A 17,851-nucleotide genomic window follows, 5' to 3' on the forward strand; every position below is an offset into this window, starting at 1 on the left:
TTAAGTACAATACATCCCTCAAAATATACTTCAGAAAATGTAATAGTAGTGATTTTTAAAACTGCTCAAAAAGTACAAAAATAAGCTACTGAATTACAGTAATTTGGGTAAATGTAATCAGTTACTTCCACCACTGGTAATAGGTGTGTTCATGGCCTCTCTCACTAGTCTCCTTCTTGCATGCTCACTCAGTTTATGAGGCTGGTCTGATCCAGGCAGATTTGACATATTCCTTCCTTTTCTTGATGATAGATTTAACTGAACTCTGGGAGATGTCCAGCATCTTGGAAATTATTTTGTATCCATCCTGTGATTAACCACTGATAAACTGATTAACCAGTGACTTTACCTTCCAGACCAAGATGTCTTTATACTACAATCGCTTGATACATTGACTGCACTCAGGTGCCAGGCCTCTAATGAATGAGGGTGAATATTTATGCAGTCACTTATTTTACCTTACATATTTTTGTCCACATTAATTTGTTGAAATATTTTTTTCCCTTTGATATTGCAGAGATTTTTGCTAATGCCCATTAATATTGACCATTATTGAATCAATAAAAGGGTAAAACATCCGGGGGGGGGGGGGAGATTACTTTTTTAAGGCATTACAAACAACTGTGTTATGATTATCTAAGGCCAGCCTCACACTGGACGATTTTTTAATCTGAAACGATTTTAAAACTGTGGGAGACCACAGACTTCAGGACAATCTCCAAAGATTTTTAGTCTTTAATCCTCTGAATGCATGAAAGACTCAGGATGAAATCCTGGCTGGAATTAAGGTACAGTTGTGTTTATGGTATTGAGCGGTGTGTGTACGTATGATCCGTCTGGTGACACTACCCGGTCTGCTCGCTCTCATTGGTTGTTGTAGGTACTCCATCAGTGGCACTATGACCTAGGATCGTAAATATCAATGCCCCCACAATTGTTGGGGGTCAAATCTTGTCTAAAATCAGGCCCAAAATCCTGTTGAGTGTGGCTGGCCCAAGACAGTGGTTCTCAGCTGGAGGGCAGGGACCCAAAGCTGGGTCGCAGAACACTTTTCAGTGGGTCGCGAATGTGTTCCTGGAAATAAAAATTGCATCAAAAATGTCAACAAAACTCTTTCAAAACAAGCTGTTTTTGCCTCTCATCTTTGGTTTGTGGCATGTTTTGCATTTTTGAGGTTCAAATTGGGATATTTTGATTAGATAAACCTGGTTGGTGAAAAAGATCAGAAATGTGGGTCATGGTTTTTCACTGGGAAGTTGATGGTGGGGCTGGAGGCTCGGTCAATTGAGAATTGCTGATCTAAGACAATGTTCTATTTAATTCTTAACTGTTGTGTGGGCTTCAGATGATCTTTAGATTCACTCACACCAATGCACTGGCCAAACAAGCATTTTAGGTAAAAATTTCCCGCGACATCAGTTTATGTTGATGGTAAGTCTGCATTTTCAACCAAAGTATTCGGTGTTTTATGAAGATCTCAGTGATGATGATCCTCGCCATTAAAATTTGCACCATTAATCCAAAGTAAGCTGTCTGTACAGCACTGACCTTTGAGAGAACAAAGGGATTTTACCTTTACATACAGCAGATCTGATCTAGCCACTTTTACAACATTCACCCTGCTCTAAAGCTGTCTTGGATGCTCCAGTGTTAGAAAACTAAAAAATGCTGTGACCATGACAGAGTGCAACATAAACAAATGTGTCTTTTGTTGAATGAGACCAAGGGAAATGGCCGTGTCAGCTAGCTACAGTCGCTAGAAAAAGTATGTGAACCTTTTGAGATTTCTTGGATTTCTGCATAAATTGGTCATCAAATGTGTTCCGATCTTCATTTAATTCACAAAAATAGACAAACACAGTCTGCTTAAACTAATACTGCACAAAAAATGATATGTTTTCATGTTTTTATTGAACAAAATATGTAAACATTCATAGTGCAGGGTGGAAAAAGTATGTGAACCCCTAGGCTAATGACTTCTCCAAAAGCTAATTGGAGCCAGGAGTCAGCCAACCTGGAGTCCAATCAATGTGATGAGATTGGATGTGTTGGTTAAAGTTGTCCTGCCCTATAAAAAACACACACCAGTTTTGAATTTGCTCTTCTCAAGAAGCATTGCCTGATGTGAACCATGCCTGGCACAAAAGAGCTCTCAGAAGACCTACGATCAAGAATTGTTGACTTGCATGAAGCTGGAAAGGGTTACAAAAGTATCTCTAAAAGCCCTGATGTTCATGTGTCCACGGTAAGACAGACTGTCTACAAATGGAGAAAGTTCAGCACTGTTGCTACTCTCCCTAGGCGTGGTTGTCCTGTAAAGATGACTGCAAGAGCACAGCGCAGAATGCTTAATGAGGTGAAGAAGAATCCTAGAGTGTCAGCTAAAGACTTACAGAAGTCTCTGGCACATGCCAACATTTGTGTTGACAAATCTACAATAAGTAAAACATTAAACAAGAATGGAGTTCATGGGAGGACACCACAGAGGAAGCCACTGCTGTCCAAAAAACACATTGCTGCACATTTGAAGTTTACAAAAGAGCACCTGGATGTCCCACAGCACTACTGGCAAAATATTCTGTCCATAGATGAAACCAAAATTGAGCTGTTTGGAAGGAACACACAACGCTATGTGTGGAGAAAAAAAGGCACAGCACACCAACATCAAAACCTCATCCCAACTGTGAAATATGGTGGAGGGGCCATCATGGTTTGGGGCTGCTTTGCTGACTCAGGGCCTGGACGGATTGTTGTCATTGACGGAAAAATCAATTCCCAATTTTATCAATACATTTTACAGGAAAACTTAAGACCATCTATCCGTCAACTGAAGCTCAACAGAGGATGGTGTGATGCAACAGGACAACGACCCAAAGCATAGAAGTAAATCAACAATAGAATGGCTTCAACAGAAGAAAATACACCTTCTGGAGTGGTCCAGTCAGAGTCCTGACCTCAACTCAATTGAGATGCTGTGGCATGACCTCAAGAGAGCGATGCACACCAGACATCCTAAGAATATTGCTGAACTGAAACGGTTTTGTAAAGAGGAATGGTCCAAAATTCCTCCTGACCGTTGTGCAGGTCTGATCTGCAACTACAGGAAACGTTTGGTTGAGGTTATTGCTGTCAACGGAGGGTCAACCAGTCATTAGCCTGGGGGCTCACATACTTTTTCCACCCTGCACTGTGAATGTTTACATGTTTTGTTCAATAAAAACATGAAAACATATCATTTTTTGTACAGTATTAGTTTAAGCAGACTGTGTTTGTCTATTGTTGTGAATTAGATGAAGATCGGAACACATTTGATGATCAATTTATGCAGAAATCCAAGAAATCTCAAAAGGTTCACATACTTTTTCTAGCGACTGTATTTGGTTTTCAAAACATGTCCACCTTGTTCTTACAGTTTATTACAATATAAAGCAGCCTCTTTATAATCAAGCTGTTTAAACTGTTGTTGATTTTGCAAACTATTTTCAACCTACAGCTCATTCAGAGAATATTCAGACCCTATTTACTTTTTTTTTAAAATTTTGTTTATGCTGCAGCCTGATGCTGCAGTCGTTTAAATCCATTTTTGTTCTCATAGACTCCATACCCCATAACGGCAAAGTGCAACAAGACTAGGTTATCTCAGGTGCCTGACATTTCTCTGATCTTTGCTGAGATGTTTCTACACCTTTTTTGGAGTCATCAGTTAAATTGATTGATTTGATTTTGATGATTTGGAAAGGCACACACTAAGGCCTCACTTCTGACAATGCAAATCGGAGCAAAAACCAATCCATGAGGTCAAAGGAACTGCCTGCAGAGCTCAGAGACAGGATTGTTGACAGGCACAGATCTGGGGAAGACTTAAAAAAAAAAAAAAAAAAAAAAAAAACATTTCTGCAGCACCTAAGGTTCCCAAGATCACAGTGGTCTCAGTAATTATCAAATGGAAATAGTTTTGCACAACCAGGACTCCTCCCTGAGCTGGTCATCAGGGGAGAAGGGTCTTGTGGTGGTGACCAAGAACCTGATGGTGACTCTGACTAAACTCCAGAGATCCTATTTGGAGAAGGGACTGCAGCCCTCTATTGATCTGGCTTCATGGCAGGCTTTATAGCTTTATGGCAAAATGGCTACACAGTGCAAAACACATGAAAGCCTGCTAGGAGTTTGCAAAAAAGCACCTGAGGGACTCTCAGACACAAACAAGAATCTCTGGTCTGATAAAACCAAGATTCAACTGTTTGGCTTCAATGCTCAACAGTATGTCCGAAGGAAACCAGACTCCACTCATCACCTGCACAATACCATTCAAACAGTGTGTGGGTGGCAGCATCATGCTGTGGGGCTGTTTTTCAGCAGCAGGGGCTGGAAGACTGGCATGGTTGAGGGCAAAATGAAGCAAAGTACAGAGATACCTTTAATGAAAACCTGCCCCACTGTGCTTAGGACCTCAGACTGAGCCAAAGGTTCAACTTCCAACATGACAATGACCCTACACACAGCCAAGACAACACAGGAAGGACCTGAGAGACAACTCTGTGAATGCCCCTAGAGTGACCACGCCAGGACCCTGACTTGAACCCTATCCAACATCTTCGAAGAGACCTGAAAATGAGATAGAATAGAGAGGATAGATAGGATGGATGGATAAGGGAATGTAGAATGGAATGGATGGATGTATAAAATAATAGATAGATAGATAGATAGATAGATAGATTTTGAGGAAGTTTTAAAGGAAATAATTCTTGGTTTAGTAATGTTTTCTATGAAATGTGAACACCTGCATGTTTGATTCATTCCTTCCAATCATCATGAGGAAAGCTTTGAATTTCTCAGCACAATTGGTATGCAAAGTCATAGACTTCTGAAAGAATCAACATACACCCTGTTCTAACCTCGCTCTGAGCAGTTACTTTCTGTTTAATGTGTTTTTGTACTCTGTAAACCTTCACAAGGTCAAATAAACACCTCATGCAGCAGAAGGACTTTATTTTAGACGGCTGTAAATGAAGAAGTAAAGCAGAAACAGGAAAATCTCTGCTTTGGTGGAGAATCTAAATCTCACAGTTGTTTCTCCTTTCTGACGTCAAGGCATCTACAAAATATTTTCGTTCCATTGTCGTGGCATTTTTCCCACCTTTGAGAACAGAAAGTTGCTTTCCTTCCTTTCCACAGTCAACGTGATGTTATCTCACAAACCAATTTTTCTATTATAATTGCCCGGTGCTTTGTTGTCATTTGTTCAGGGAGGAGCTGCTGAACAGAACCTTCGCAGATGATGAAACTCACAGCAAGTGTGAATGCTAAATTATTTGGGAAATGCAATTACAGTCAAAACACATCCAACAATGTGTGCAACACAGTGTTCCTTTAAATATCAAGATGAAAAACTATTTACAGCCATGTTTTGCATCTCTTTGAAGTTACAGCATTCATCACACCAATAAAAACAGAGCTGCTGGAAATACTGGCGGATTTCAGAGCCTGACTAAAATACCTCAGACTGTAATAAACAGAACCACAGGGTGATCAACATTTATAGTCTGGTGCATAAATATGCACTGCATGGGAATCTGCATGAATTAAGGGGACATTTTCTCAGTCAGGGTTCATTGCAAAGGGTTATTTGTCCAAAAAATCCTCAAATATGTGGTGTCAGAATGATTATGTTACACTCCCCCTGGCATGGAAGCCTCTCTGACCTTGCAAATATCAGACATGTTTGATAACAAACACTGCTATATGTTCATCTCAGCCAGGATTTCACCATTAGAGGCAGATCAGCTGGGATTTTTTTGCACCGCGATAATAGCACAAGATGTGCTATTATCGTGTTAAATTGCACCACTTTGAATATCTGCACCAGTCAGTGCACGACTTTGTGAATTATTAATGATGATTTGTAATGAGGTTTATCTGCATATGAGGGGAGCAGCTTTGCCCGCCTCGGTCTTCAATGCACCCAACCCTTCATGCCTATCCCTGAAGGTGGTAGGCCCACAGGGAGATTCCTCAGGAGGGTATCTGGGCTCAGTCTGACAGAGGTGAGGAGCTCAGACATCCAGAGGAATCTCGAAGTTGAGCCGCTGCTCTTTTGCATCGAAAGGAGCCAGCTGAGGTGGTTTGGGCACCTGTTTAGGATGCCTCCTGGTCGCCTCCCTGTGGAGGTCTTCAGGGCACATCCAACTAGAAGGAGACCCTGAACTCTCTGGAGGGATTCTACATCTGATCTGGCCTGGTAGCACTTCTGAATCCCTTAGGAGTAACTAGTAAACATTTCTGGGGAAAAGGACTTTGGGGTTGACTTAGTTCGCCTGCTGCCATCGGAACCTGATCCCGGATGAGCGGGAGAAGATGGATGGATGGGAGCAATTTTGTGCCGAATTTTAAATATTTCCATATTTCCATACATTTAAATAGGGCAGAGCGCTGTTTGCATTGCTGGGCATATTTGTGTGCCATTAGCGTAGATTTCCTCTTTGCACAAGCTCTGTGGATCAGATACAATCCTTCTTGCAGCTAAAAACACACAAACGGCAACAGAATGTACTGTGGATGGTGGAGAAAAATCACAGTCCAAGACGTGCCAGCAGCAAAAAAATTAAATTAATGAATAAAAGAAATAATAGCACAAATTTAACTTCCTGTAGCAGATATTTAGCATTTTTCACATCACAGTCAATATTCCATGTCTGACACAGTAGATAAAGATATTCAATGTTACATCTCGATGAAATCTAGAATTTCTGGTGTTGAAACCCAGAAATGTAAGAGGACATTTAAGTATTTAACTAAAATAATAATTACAACATTGACATAATTATCTTTGTAGCTGATGTGGTTGTTTAAGTGCAAATATTTTACATACTGTACCTTTAATACTGAGAAAAAACATAGTTGTCAGTAAATTTACTTTTTTTCCTCACTGTAAAAATATGAGAAACTGATCAGTGTTTTTAAAATTTCTTAGATTTAAAAAAAAGGAAAAAGAAAACACTTTAGGCTTTCTTTTTAAACATTAAGAAAACAAATTTCTTCCCCTGGTCAAAACTGCCAACGACTAGCTCATCAACATAATGAAGATCAGAAATAATCATTACAACCCAATCTACCAGGGAAACGAGCCAGAGTGGGAAATGATCATCAAAAACATCAGAACACAGCATGAAAGATAAATAATGCTGCAGCTTTAAGAAAGTTTCAACTGTTTTCACCAGGGGAATTCTGAGAGCGAGTTCATGAGATCAGATCATAAATCAGAGAGAAATGAGTTATCCAAGAAAGCTGCCAAATGAAAATAAAATGTTAAAAAAGGAGGGGGGATGTGATAGTGGAAAGCGGGGGTAGAGTACTGGAAGAATGAAACAGCTTCGAGCGTCTGTCATGATAAGAGAAGAAACCACATTTAAACTTCACAAAATCATTGCATCTTAGTGATGGGTCGTTCATGAACGAGCCGGTTCAAAGAGCCGGCTCTTTTATGTGAACGAGAAGAGCTGGATCCTGTTTGAGAGCCATTTTATATCATTATAACTTTTTTTTTTAATGTATGTTGCTTTTTTGATATGTGATTGATTAGCAGGACTGTTCTTTTCTACAAACACTTCCACAGGCACATCTTGCATTACGGGACACAAGCTTGATGGTACAACATTAATTAAATCAGGTGTTTCATACGGCCCAGCCAGTGCGCAGATTTCATTTGACCCACAAGGGGTTTTCGGGGGGACAGTAAAGTATATTTTAAAAATAATAGCATGATATTTTCATCAATGCAACAAACTGAGCACAACTGGACTAAAATACCAGCACAAATATCAATCATATGTCATGACATTGCAAAATCTGGCCAGTTAAATGAGCATAACTGTCACCCAAATGAAGAGCCATTTGGAAGCCGAAAGAGCCGGCTCTTCTTGCTGAGCCGAACCAAATGATCCGGATCACTTAAAATAACTTAAATTCCCATCACTATTGCATCTAAGAGCAGTATTTGTCAGATTACAGGTCAAAAAAGTTAACTTGTACCACTAGTAGACTCAAAAACAGTCTATGAGTAGTACTAGTAGCCATTTTTGGCCTTACTAGTAATATTAGTGACACTTTCTGCTCTACTAGTAAGGCCTAGTCATGTACTAATAGGCCAAAATTGAGTTCTAGTACTCAGAATTCAAGTTCTAGAGAGCAAAACATTGGTTATTAAATATACAGTATGTTCAAATATAGTTTTCCATGTTTTGAATACACCTGCAACTGTCATCGGCCTTAGTCATATTTATTGCCGATGGGCTGATGGGGGTTCACAAGCCACCATTCATTGGTGCATCACATATCATATACAGGTGCTAATGTTTCTGCTCTTGTTTATATGGCTGTAATTATCAGGCTGATAAATGTCACAAATATGAATGCTTTTCATTGATCAGTGCAGCCGATGATTCTGAGCGATGAATGAGTCAGATCTACCAAAGGTAACAGTGTGGTTAGAGGCTCTAAAACAAATGAGACTTTTCATTAAAGAAATAAATATACCAACCAAAAACACTGAAACCACTGCAATCAAAGGGTATTTATAATTACTGCTGCTGATCGTCCACTTGGAGTGTGATGAGCCAACCAGTTATTTGCTCCAAATGCTGGGTTGGTTGATTTCTCACTGCAAACAAACCGCTCCAGGGTTTGACTGAAAGCATTAGTTAATGCAGGACATGGTAGTCAAAAGCCCAGCTGTGATCAGCTGATTCTAATCATCACCTCCTAACTCCCACAGCCAATCACAGCTATTTCTCTCAACACAGCGGTTCATTTATGAAATACTTATCTCTAACCCCATCTTGGATTGAGGCTGATTCTATGCTGCTGCAGGCAAGCTTCACCTCCTCCACCCCAGCCTCCTCCTTTATAGCACAAAGCTTGTTGCACCCTCATATTGAGATTCATGTTACTGTGGATTGAATGCTTTTGAACTAATTCTATTGTATCCTATACATATTGTTATAAATGTATCTATCCATATGGGGTTTCTAGCAGTGAGCTGCCCTGTAAAGTCAAAGAATGCTGCTTGACTTACACAGGGAGCATCTTTAGACTGTATATTAATGTTGCAGTAGAATGGTTCAATGTATGATAAGAGTGTTCCTGACTGAAATCAGAAGTTAGGTGATTACCAAATTCCAGCATTACCATTTTCACACTTCTTCTGAGATTTGCACATCCAGAATCACATAAGATTAAAATATTGTGGGTGTAGGTCTTCTGTGAACATGAGAATGGGCACTGACAGGGTGAGAATCTAGTTGTTGAGCATGCTAATTAGGAGGAGAAATGACAGGGATATTCATCCCAGCGAGACTAATTTTACGTGACACACTTTCACTGGGAAATAAAATATTATAGGGATGAGCAGAATCACATGTACACTAACTTGTGGAGAGGCGTTCTAGTAATGAATCCCTCCTTGTCATTGGCTTACTTCTGTTAACGTTATCAGCAGCTTTTACTAAGCATGTCACGGTCTTAAAGTGAGGCCTTTCAGGGACATTAATATTAGCAGGAAAACATTTCCAGATTCACCAAGTACAACCCAAATTCCAAAGAAGAGGCACGGAGTGAAATGCAAATCAAACAGAATGAAATAATGATCAATAATCAATAATGAAACCCATATTTCCTACACAATAGAACAGTGATAACGTGTGGCTCTTTTGTGATGATTTGTGGCTCTTTTATGTCTTAACTTAAAATATTATACTTTTAAGATTTGACCTCAGAAATTTTGCATTGCTAGTTACATTAACCAGTTTGTTTCCCACACTTATACAGTAGGTTTTAATGCTCAACTTTCTTTTTTCCTTTTTTTACATTTGTTGCACCTTTTAATCCATTTCTGCTGCTTTAAGCCCATTTTCACAAGTCTTTCAGGCACTTTCGACCTTTTTTGACACTTTTATCCCATTTTTTGCCAGTTTTCCTCAGTTTTAGCCACTTTCATCCTGCTTCTTTGCAATTTTCACCCAATTAAGCTGCCTTTTGCCATTAAATGCCACTTTCCCCCCATTTTCTCACCTTTTAACAGCTTTGCCAACTTTAGTTCCTTTTCACTCATTTTTCACCACTTTCTGACCACCTGTAACTCATTTTTTTGTGAAGTTGCACCCATTTTGCCACTTTTTACCAAGTTTTCTCCATTGTATGCCTATTTTGCCCCTTGACCCTCCATTTTTTGCCACTTTTAGTCCATTTCTGCTGTTCCATTTCTTTTAGCCACTTTTTGACCATTTTTTGCCACTTTTATCGTATTTTTGCCCTTTTTCTAAACAGTTTTAGCCACTTTTATCCTGTTTCTTTGCAAATTCTCACCCATTTCAACTGCCTTTATGCCATTAAATGCCATTTTCACCCCATTTTCCCACCGTTTTACAGCTTTTTTGCCCATTTTAGTCACTTTTCACCATTTAGATTGTGGCTGTTGTGATGGCATGTTTCACCAGTTTGGCTCTTTGGTTGAGGAGGGTTGAGTAACACCAATATAACTTAAACAACATATCAGATGTTGAAACTGAGACATTTCAGCATTTCATGAAAAAAATTAGCTTTTCTTTAATTTGATGGTAGCAACACATCTCAAAAAAGTATGGACACAGCAACAAAAGGCTGGAAAAGTAAGTGGTACTAATGGAAAACACCTTGAGAAGGATTTTGAAACTAATCAGGTTAATTGGCAACAGGTCAGTAACATGACTGGGTATTAAAGGAGCATTTAAGAAAGGCAGAGTCTCTCAGATGTAAAAATGAGCAGAGGTGGACCAACTTGTGAAAAGTTATGTCTAAAAATTGTGGAACAATTTCAGAAAAATATTTCTCAGCGTAATATTGCAAAAACTTTGAATATCCTTTGAATACCAGCTACAGTATATAACATCATTAAAAGATTCAGAGAATCTGGAGAAATCTCTGAATTAAGAGACAAGGCAAATGGTCAAAATTGGATGCTTGTGATCTTTGGGCCACTGCATTAAAAACAGGGATGATGGGACACAGATTTAAAATGTCACTCATTCGATCCCCCGGATGTTAAAATGGTGAGCTCTCTGCATGTTTTTTTTTAAAAACAATATGAAAACACATCATTTTATTCTGGCTTTTAATTTTGACTGATTTTACAACCTTTGTCTGATTTTTAGTTGTTTTTAAATTTCATCCAACTTCCATACATTTTATTCATATGTTCCTGGATTTTTTTTTTCCTTTTTCAACATTTTGCTTATTTCAGTTTTTTCTTTTTTATTTCACTTCATGTTGTCTATATGAAGTGGAAAAAAGATGGGGATTTCCAGATGAAGCAGGAATAAGAGTGTCGTCCCCTTGCCAGGAAGTGACACAGAGGGATCTTAGAGGTGGAGGATTTTTTTTCCCTCCAGAGTCCCCTGAAGCAGACTGTGGAGTGTTGGCTCTACCTAAGCTCTACCTGTTTGGGCTGTTTGCTCCAGTTCCAGAGTTACTAAAGCCAGAGCTCTCTGAACCGAAGCAGTGCAGGTGCAGGAGAGGATGGAAGTGTATGGTATGGTAAAGTCATTTAGAGGTGGTAATATTTTACCTTTTATCAGTAGGTTTCTATGTCACATAAGCCCCGCCTTCTCAGAAAAGATTTTTCAAAGCAGATGTCTGTTTGAGTTAATTGAAAGACATAAAATGCAGATTTTTTTTTTTCTATCAGTTTGGTATAAATGTCAGAAATAACACCAGCATTGACATGTTTTATCATAATCCAGTCAGATACCTCAGTGTAGTGCATTATTTCACACTGCGTTTGCCAATGCCTCTCAAAGTCCCCCTTTGAGAGGCATTGGCACCTCCAGGACCTCTGGACCTCTAACTTCCTAGATAGTTTGTAGAAGGGATGCTACACAAAAGTAAACATGGCCCTGTCCCTACTTTTTTGAGATGTGTTGCTGCCATCAAATTCAAAACGAGCTCATATTTTCATGAAATGGAAAAAAGTTTCAGTTTCAACATCTGACATGTTGTTTGTTTTATACAGTGTCCCAACTTTTTTGGAATTAGGGTTGTACAGTTACTAAGCCACAACTACTTGTACTGTTTTAACCAGGAATCTGCACTTTGTGACTCTGCAAACTCTTTCCCAGTAATAATAAGGATTCTCAGGATTTTTCAATGAGCTTCATTAGATTTCCCATTAATCTGTTTGCAGCCTGCTCCAAAACAGAGTTAGTACTTGAGTTCCATACTAATGCTTAAAACACCATAATCCCCAAGTTTTAGTTCTGCAGCCCTTAAATGAAAATAAATCATTCTAAAGTGCCCTCCTTTGAGCTGAGTCCAGCTTAAAACTGCAGCGTTGTTTTGGCTCACTTAAGGCTCAATCTGTAGGCAGTACACAAACCTAGTCCCTCTACATTGAGCAGATTTTCTTTGGAGGAGTTATGAACCATTCCACAATCGAAACACTTTTATGGCTCTGAATCGGCGAGTGATTCTTTATTCTTATTCTTTAAACACCGTTTTTTTTCCCTCAATCTTCATAATTGATTTTGAGTTAGATCTCGGAGTTTTATTACCCTGTGAGTCATGACTGCGAAGACCTCTGAATCAACCCCACAGGGCGGTTTAAGGCTCACTGCAGCAATAGTAAATAAAAGCAAATGGTGATAAAGTGGGAAGATAATAGAGCCAGACAGCCAGAGAGTAAACAGCAACTTTTTTTGTAACGGATGAAGAAGACGGTCATGAGAAATACTTATCAAAAGTCGTGTTTTACTTTGTGTTGTGGAGCTTTATCATAAACAATAAAACACAGAATTGGCAGAAACTTCTAGAAATAGTGCACTAATAAAAATAAAGTTGTAGCGTTCACTTTGATGCAGTGGCTCTTTAAAGCCTCATGAAAGTTTTATTTTCTTTGTCTTCATGTCTCTGAAACTCACAGATAGAAAGCAGTGTTTGCAGAAAGATAACAGCACACATCGTCTCTTACCGTACATCCACAGCGTCCTCCATGACTGTCATGTCCGTCTTGCACTTAGCTGAGGGGTTTATGGCGAGCTCAGCAGGGGGGATGACAAAGCTTTTACTCAACGGGAGCCACATCCCTTCTCCTAAGGTGTATGTGAATCTGCAGAGGAAACAAAGGGAGGATGACTCAAGTGTAACAACAGAGTAGTTTGATAGCAAAACAAAGAAACAAGTGCAAGGCAGCGCTGGGGTGAAAAGTAAAACACAAGGCATGACTTCCAATGTTCCTGGGTGAATAATTTCAGTCTGAGCCAGGGCTGCAAGCAGCACTGAAGGGTCCTTACACACCGGTACACGTGCAGTGATCTGCAGAACAGAGGAGTGACCATGCAGATACTTCCAGAACTGTTATTTATCATAAATGAAAATAAAGATGAGAAATTCCAGAGAAACAGCATTTTCTGACCCCAGCCTTTACTGAAATATTTCACTTGGAAAAAACCTTGTGAATAAGTGTTTTTTTAACACCATCTTTTTTGTACAATCGTCCTTTCTTAAGTGATGAATTCTTTGTTTTTGTTTTAAATATATTTTAACCTGTCACAAAAATGGCAAGCACCACAAAACTGCCTGTCCCCACAGCCATAGAGGATGAAGGCAGTATAAGGAGGTAAAAATATAAAAAAAGAATATTACACAATACATACAATACAATACAATCAAAAATACATTTTTTTTAAATTAAAAACATGCAGAGCTTATCACTGGACTTCCTATGCCCCTTTATTTATGCTCTATGTAGGATATCCCAGGATTTGTCAGCTGATCTTTCAACTTTTCAGAAATTGTTCAAAATTATCTCCTGATTTCACATGAAGATTTGAGATAATGTCAATGTATGACCCACTTTTTTGCCAGGAAATTATTAAAAAAAAAAAAAAAAAAAACATAAATACATCAAAATTTTGTGAGGATATCTAGGTTATTAACATGAAGTTGAATTCCACACAGCTTGCCTTTTTGCAAATTTCATTTTTGTGGAAGAATCTCACCGGTGTTACCATTACTGCCGTAGCTGTTACTGGTTTAAGTGTCATTTTTTGTAACTGACACTGAAATTACCATCACTGGTGTTACCTCCACTGGATTAAATGTCACTGATGTTACTATCACTGGTGTTACTATCACCGGTGTAAGTGTCACTGAAATAACCATCACTGTTGTTACGGGCACCGGTGTTACTTTTACTGGTGTTACTTTTACTGGTGTTACTGTCACTGCTGTTACTGTCATGGGTGTACCCAGCATTAGTGTTACGGTCACTGGTGTTACTATCATTGGTGTAACTGTCACTGGTGTTGTTGTCACTGCTGTTACTGTCACAGGTGTACCCAGCATTATGGTCGTTTCAGACTGGGAGATTGTTTTGCTGCACGCGTGTGCCACGCGTGTCTGCTCCGGCTCCTGCCGTTGCGGATTTCACACAGGGCGCGAGTTTTCTTTGTGTCAGCCGCATCTCCCTGCTCTCAAAGTCCTGTCCTTCTTCATAAGTTTTACCTCAATAAACCCCCTAAAAGTGACTTGATTCAGTGTACAGTGGAAGTTTGTTGGGAACTATTCAAAATAAAAGCATTCTGTACAAGTGAATTGAGTTTCTCTATAGAAATGCTAAACAGGGCTTTTACTTTTAAAAGCACAAACCAGAAAAGCATTCATACGGTGTTTATCTTTCCCGTGACATATTCAACCAATGTGAAGACATAAAGCTTTACTAATAGTTGCTGTTTAGAGAATAATTTTATAAAACAGGCGCATTTAAGCTTGTGGCTTTCCTCAGGGTTATCAAGAAACACATTGTAAACATATTCTATGTGCATATTTGCCACAACGATGTAAATATGGCTCTCCATTTATCATTTCCTGTCTAATATGGTCCACAGCCACACGCAGTGCATGGAAAAAATAGGCGAGGCTTCAAATCTCTCAACTCTCTGTGCCTGAGCTGGGCATAGCTGCCATGCGAGACGCTGCCCAAAATGCATGCAGTCTGAAAGCCCTGAATTGTTAACATGCAATCAAACTGAAAATCCACGTGTCGCGGTTGAGACGCACACGTCATGCTCCCACTCTGAAACGGGCTTTAGTGTTACGGTCACTGGTGTTACTTTCACTGGTGCTAACATTACTGCCACTGCTGTAACTGTCACTGGTATTACTGTCAATAATTTCACTGGGGTCACCTTTTTTGGTGTTACTGTGAATAGTCATGTGTGTTGTCATCACTGATGTTTATTATTGGTGTTACTGTCATGACTGTTACCGTCACAGGTGCTACTGCCAGTGGTGTTTCTGTCTGTACTATTACAGTCACTGGTGTAACTGTCACTGGTTTAACCAGCACTAGTGTTACTTTTCCTGATGTTACCATCACTGGTGTTACTGTCACAAATGTCACTGGTGTTACTTTCACTGGTGCTAACATTACTGGTGTAACAGTTACATTTATTCTGGTCGACGTGTTGCTGTCACTGTGTTACTGACTAGTGTTACTGTTATAAGTGTCTCTGTCACTGATTTTACTATTACCAGTGTTACTGCAATCACCATTACTGTCTCTGGTGTAACCATTACCAGTATTACCATCACTGAGTTACTGGCCCTGGTTTACTGTCACTGGTGTTACCTTTCTCATGTGACACTGTAACAGTGCATACATGCACTTCATTCAAAGCTGTTCATTACATTATTATGCCTTAAACTGAACCAAGATTAAATGATTTAAAATGTCTAAATCGTTGTTATTTATTTTAAAGTTCAGGTGTAGCTAAAATGAGTGCAGCTTAGAAGCAGAGTTTGTCAAACAGTGAACAAGTATAGAACGTATCTTGAAAGTAGTAAAAAATGGTTTTTGATCTCTTTCAAAACAGAGTGGCTTCATTTATTCTGATCCTATATTTCAAATTAATTTCAAAATTAAGATTTATGCTGTAAATACAGTTGAAGAATAAGGAATGTTTGACTTAATTTAGCAACAAAGACAGGATTAAAGATGTAATGGGCCGATTCTTAACATCTTCACTACTATTTCTTAAATATTTTCTTTTTTTTTTTTTCGTTAATCTATGGTTCCAATAATGCAGCATTATCATTAAGTGGCGATTTGAACAGAGTTTAATAAAATACATTCAATACAGTCTCCTGTTTTGATGCACTCCCATCATTCTTCTATCACTCTGACTAAATGTACTAAGGAAATTGAGATTTATTTTTTCCTTAAAACTCTGAATAATGCAAAGAAAAGGTCATCTGTGAACAAGATCCAGGAACACCACTGGACCAAAGTTCATTCAAAGTTCATTCTGAGGCAACATGGAAAACGGTTCTGTGGTCACATGAATCACAAATTTAAATATTTCTGGAGACAACTGAAACTGTGTCCTGTCGACTTAATCCAATCCACTTTATTTATATAGCACAGTTTATAAATTGAATGTTTCCAAAGTGCTGCACAAAACATCATTTAAAAACAAAACAATTGTTCTACCAGTGCTCAAGATAAAACCAATAAAACCAAGAGAATATATTAAAACAACAGATAGAAGTTAAAAACAATAAATATAAATACAAAATATAAAAAAAGATAAAAACAATAGAAATAAAAAAATAATAAAAGATACAGGGGGCCACACAACTCACGGTCCCCCCTGGTTTTAAGTCTCGTCTCAGGCACCACTAGCTGGAGCTGGCCCTCAGACCTCAAAGTGCGAGCTGGTGTATAAATTTGGATGAGGTCCGAGATGTATTGTGGGGCCTGTCCATTCAAAGCTTTAAAAACAAACAATAAAATCTTAAAATCAATTCTAAAATGAACAGGAAGCCAGTGCAAAGACCCAAGAATTGGGGTGATATGTTCACGTTTTTTGGTTCCTGTTAAAAGTCGTGCCGCAGAGTTCTGGACTAACTGTAAGAGTGAAAGAGCGAGATGCGAGATGCTGGTATAAAGTGCATTACAAGTAGTCCAGGTGTGAAGAAATAAAAACGTGCACGACTTGCTCAAAGTGCTAAAAAGATAAAAACGGCCTAACTTTTGATAAAAGACAAAGGCGATAAAAGCCTGAATTAACGACTGTGCTGATCCGTTTGTTGAGTTTGAAATCACTGTCCATGGTGACGCCAAGGTTGGTGGCAAAGGGTTGAACATTATCTCTGAGGGGGCCCAGGTCCATAAGGGGATCAGTGGGTCCAAACAACATTATTTCTGTTTTCCCCTCATTTAAACAAAGAAAATTTTGGGCCAACCAAGCCTTGACGTCACCTAGGCAGTTCAACAAGGGTGTCAGGGGGCCTTTGGCACTCTTGGAGATGGGAAAATAAATCTGACAGTCGTCAGCATAAAAATGGTAGGAGATGCTGTGTTTTCTAAAACTTGCACCCAGCAGGAGAAGGTAAAGCGAAAAAAGGATTGGGCCAAGAATTGAACTCTGGGGGACTCCACGGTGGAGAGGGGCAGCGGACGAGGTGGAGTGCCCCAGCCTGACAGTACAGGATCTCCCTGACTTAAGAAGTGAGTAACCGTTGTCTGTAGGGGGTTTTAGGACAGTTCTCCATAGGTGAAGTAACTTGCAGTGCACTTGCCGCTAAACTTTCTTTACAAACGAGAAAAAAGTCTATCCAATAATATCGAGTGGGTTTCCTTTAAAACCATCTTTGATATTTGCAGAACATTTCAAGTGTCTCCGTGCTGAGATGTTTGAGTTTGAATGAACATGGATGATTACATCCGGCTGTCTTTGCAGTTTCAAGCTCTGAAACAGTTTAAAAAGCATTAAAAATACAGGGATCTTTTTGTGATCGAAGTTCATCTTCACTTTAAGTCTCC

The 17,851-nt window shown here is 39.1% G+C and overlaps 1 protein-coding gene across 5 annotated transcripts in view; it reads right to left on the minus strand.

The window, feature by feature from the left end:
- astn1 (astrotactin 1) overlaps window positions 1–17,851 on the minus strand; it is a 714,709-nt gene that overhangs the window by 448,866 nt on the left and 247,992 nt on the right. For all 5 annotated transcript variants that reach the window (XM_041803561.1, XM_041803558.1, XM_041803557.1 and 2 more), the window contains one exon: window positions 12,995–13,132. In XM_041803561.1, coding sequence (XP_041659495.1) covers window positions 12,995–13,132 — 138 coding nt within the window. The remainder of the gene's footprint in view (window positions 1–12,994; window positions 13,133–17,851) is intronic.

The sequence above is a fragment of the Cheilinus undulatus genome, linkage group 13 (assembly GCF_018320785.1).
Source record: "Cheilinus undulatus linkage group 13, ASM1832078v1, whole genome shotgun sequence".
In the NCBI taxonomy this organism is placed as follows: domain Eukaryota; kingdom Metazoa; phylum Chordata; class Actinopteri; order Labriformes; family Labridae; genus Cheilinus; species Cheilinus undulatus.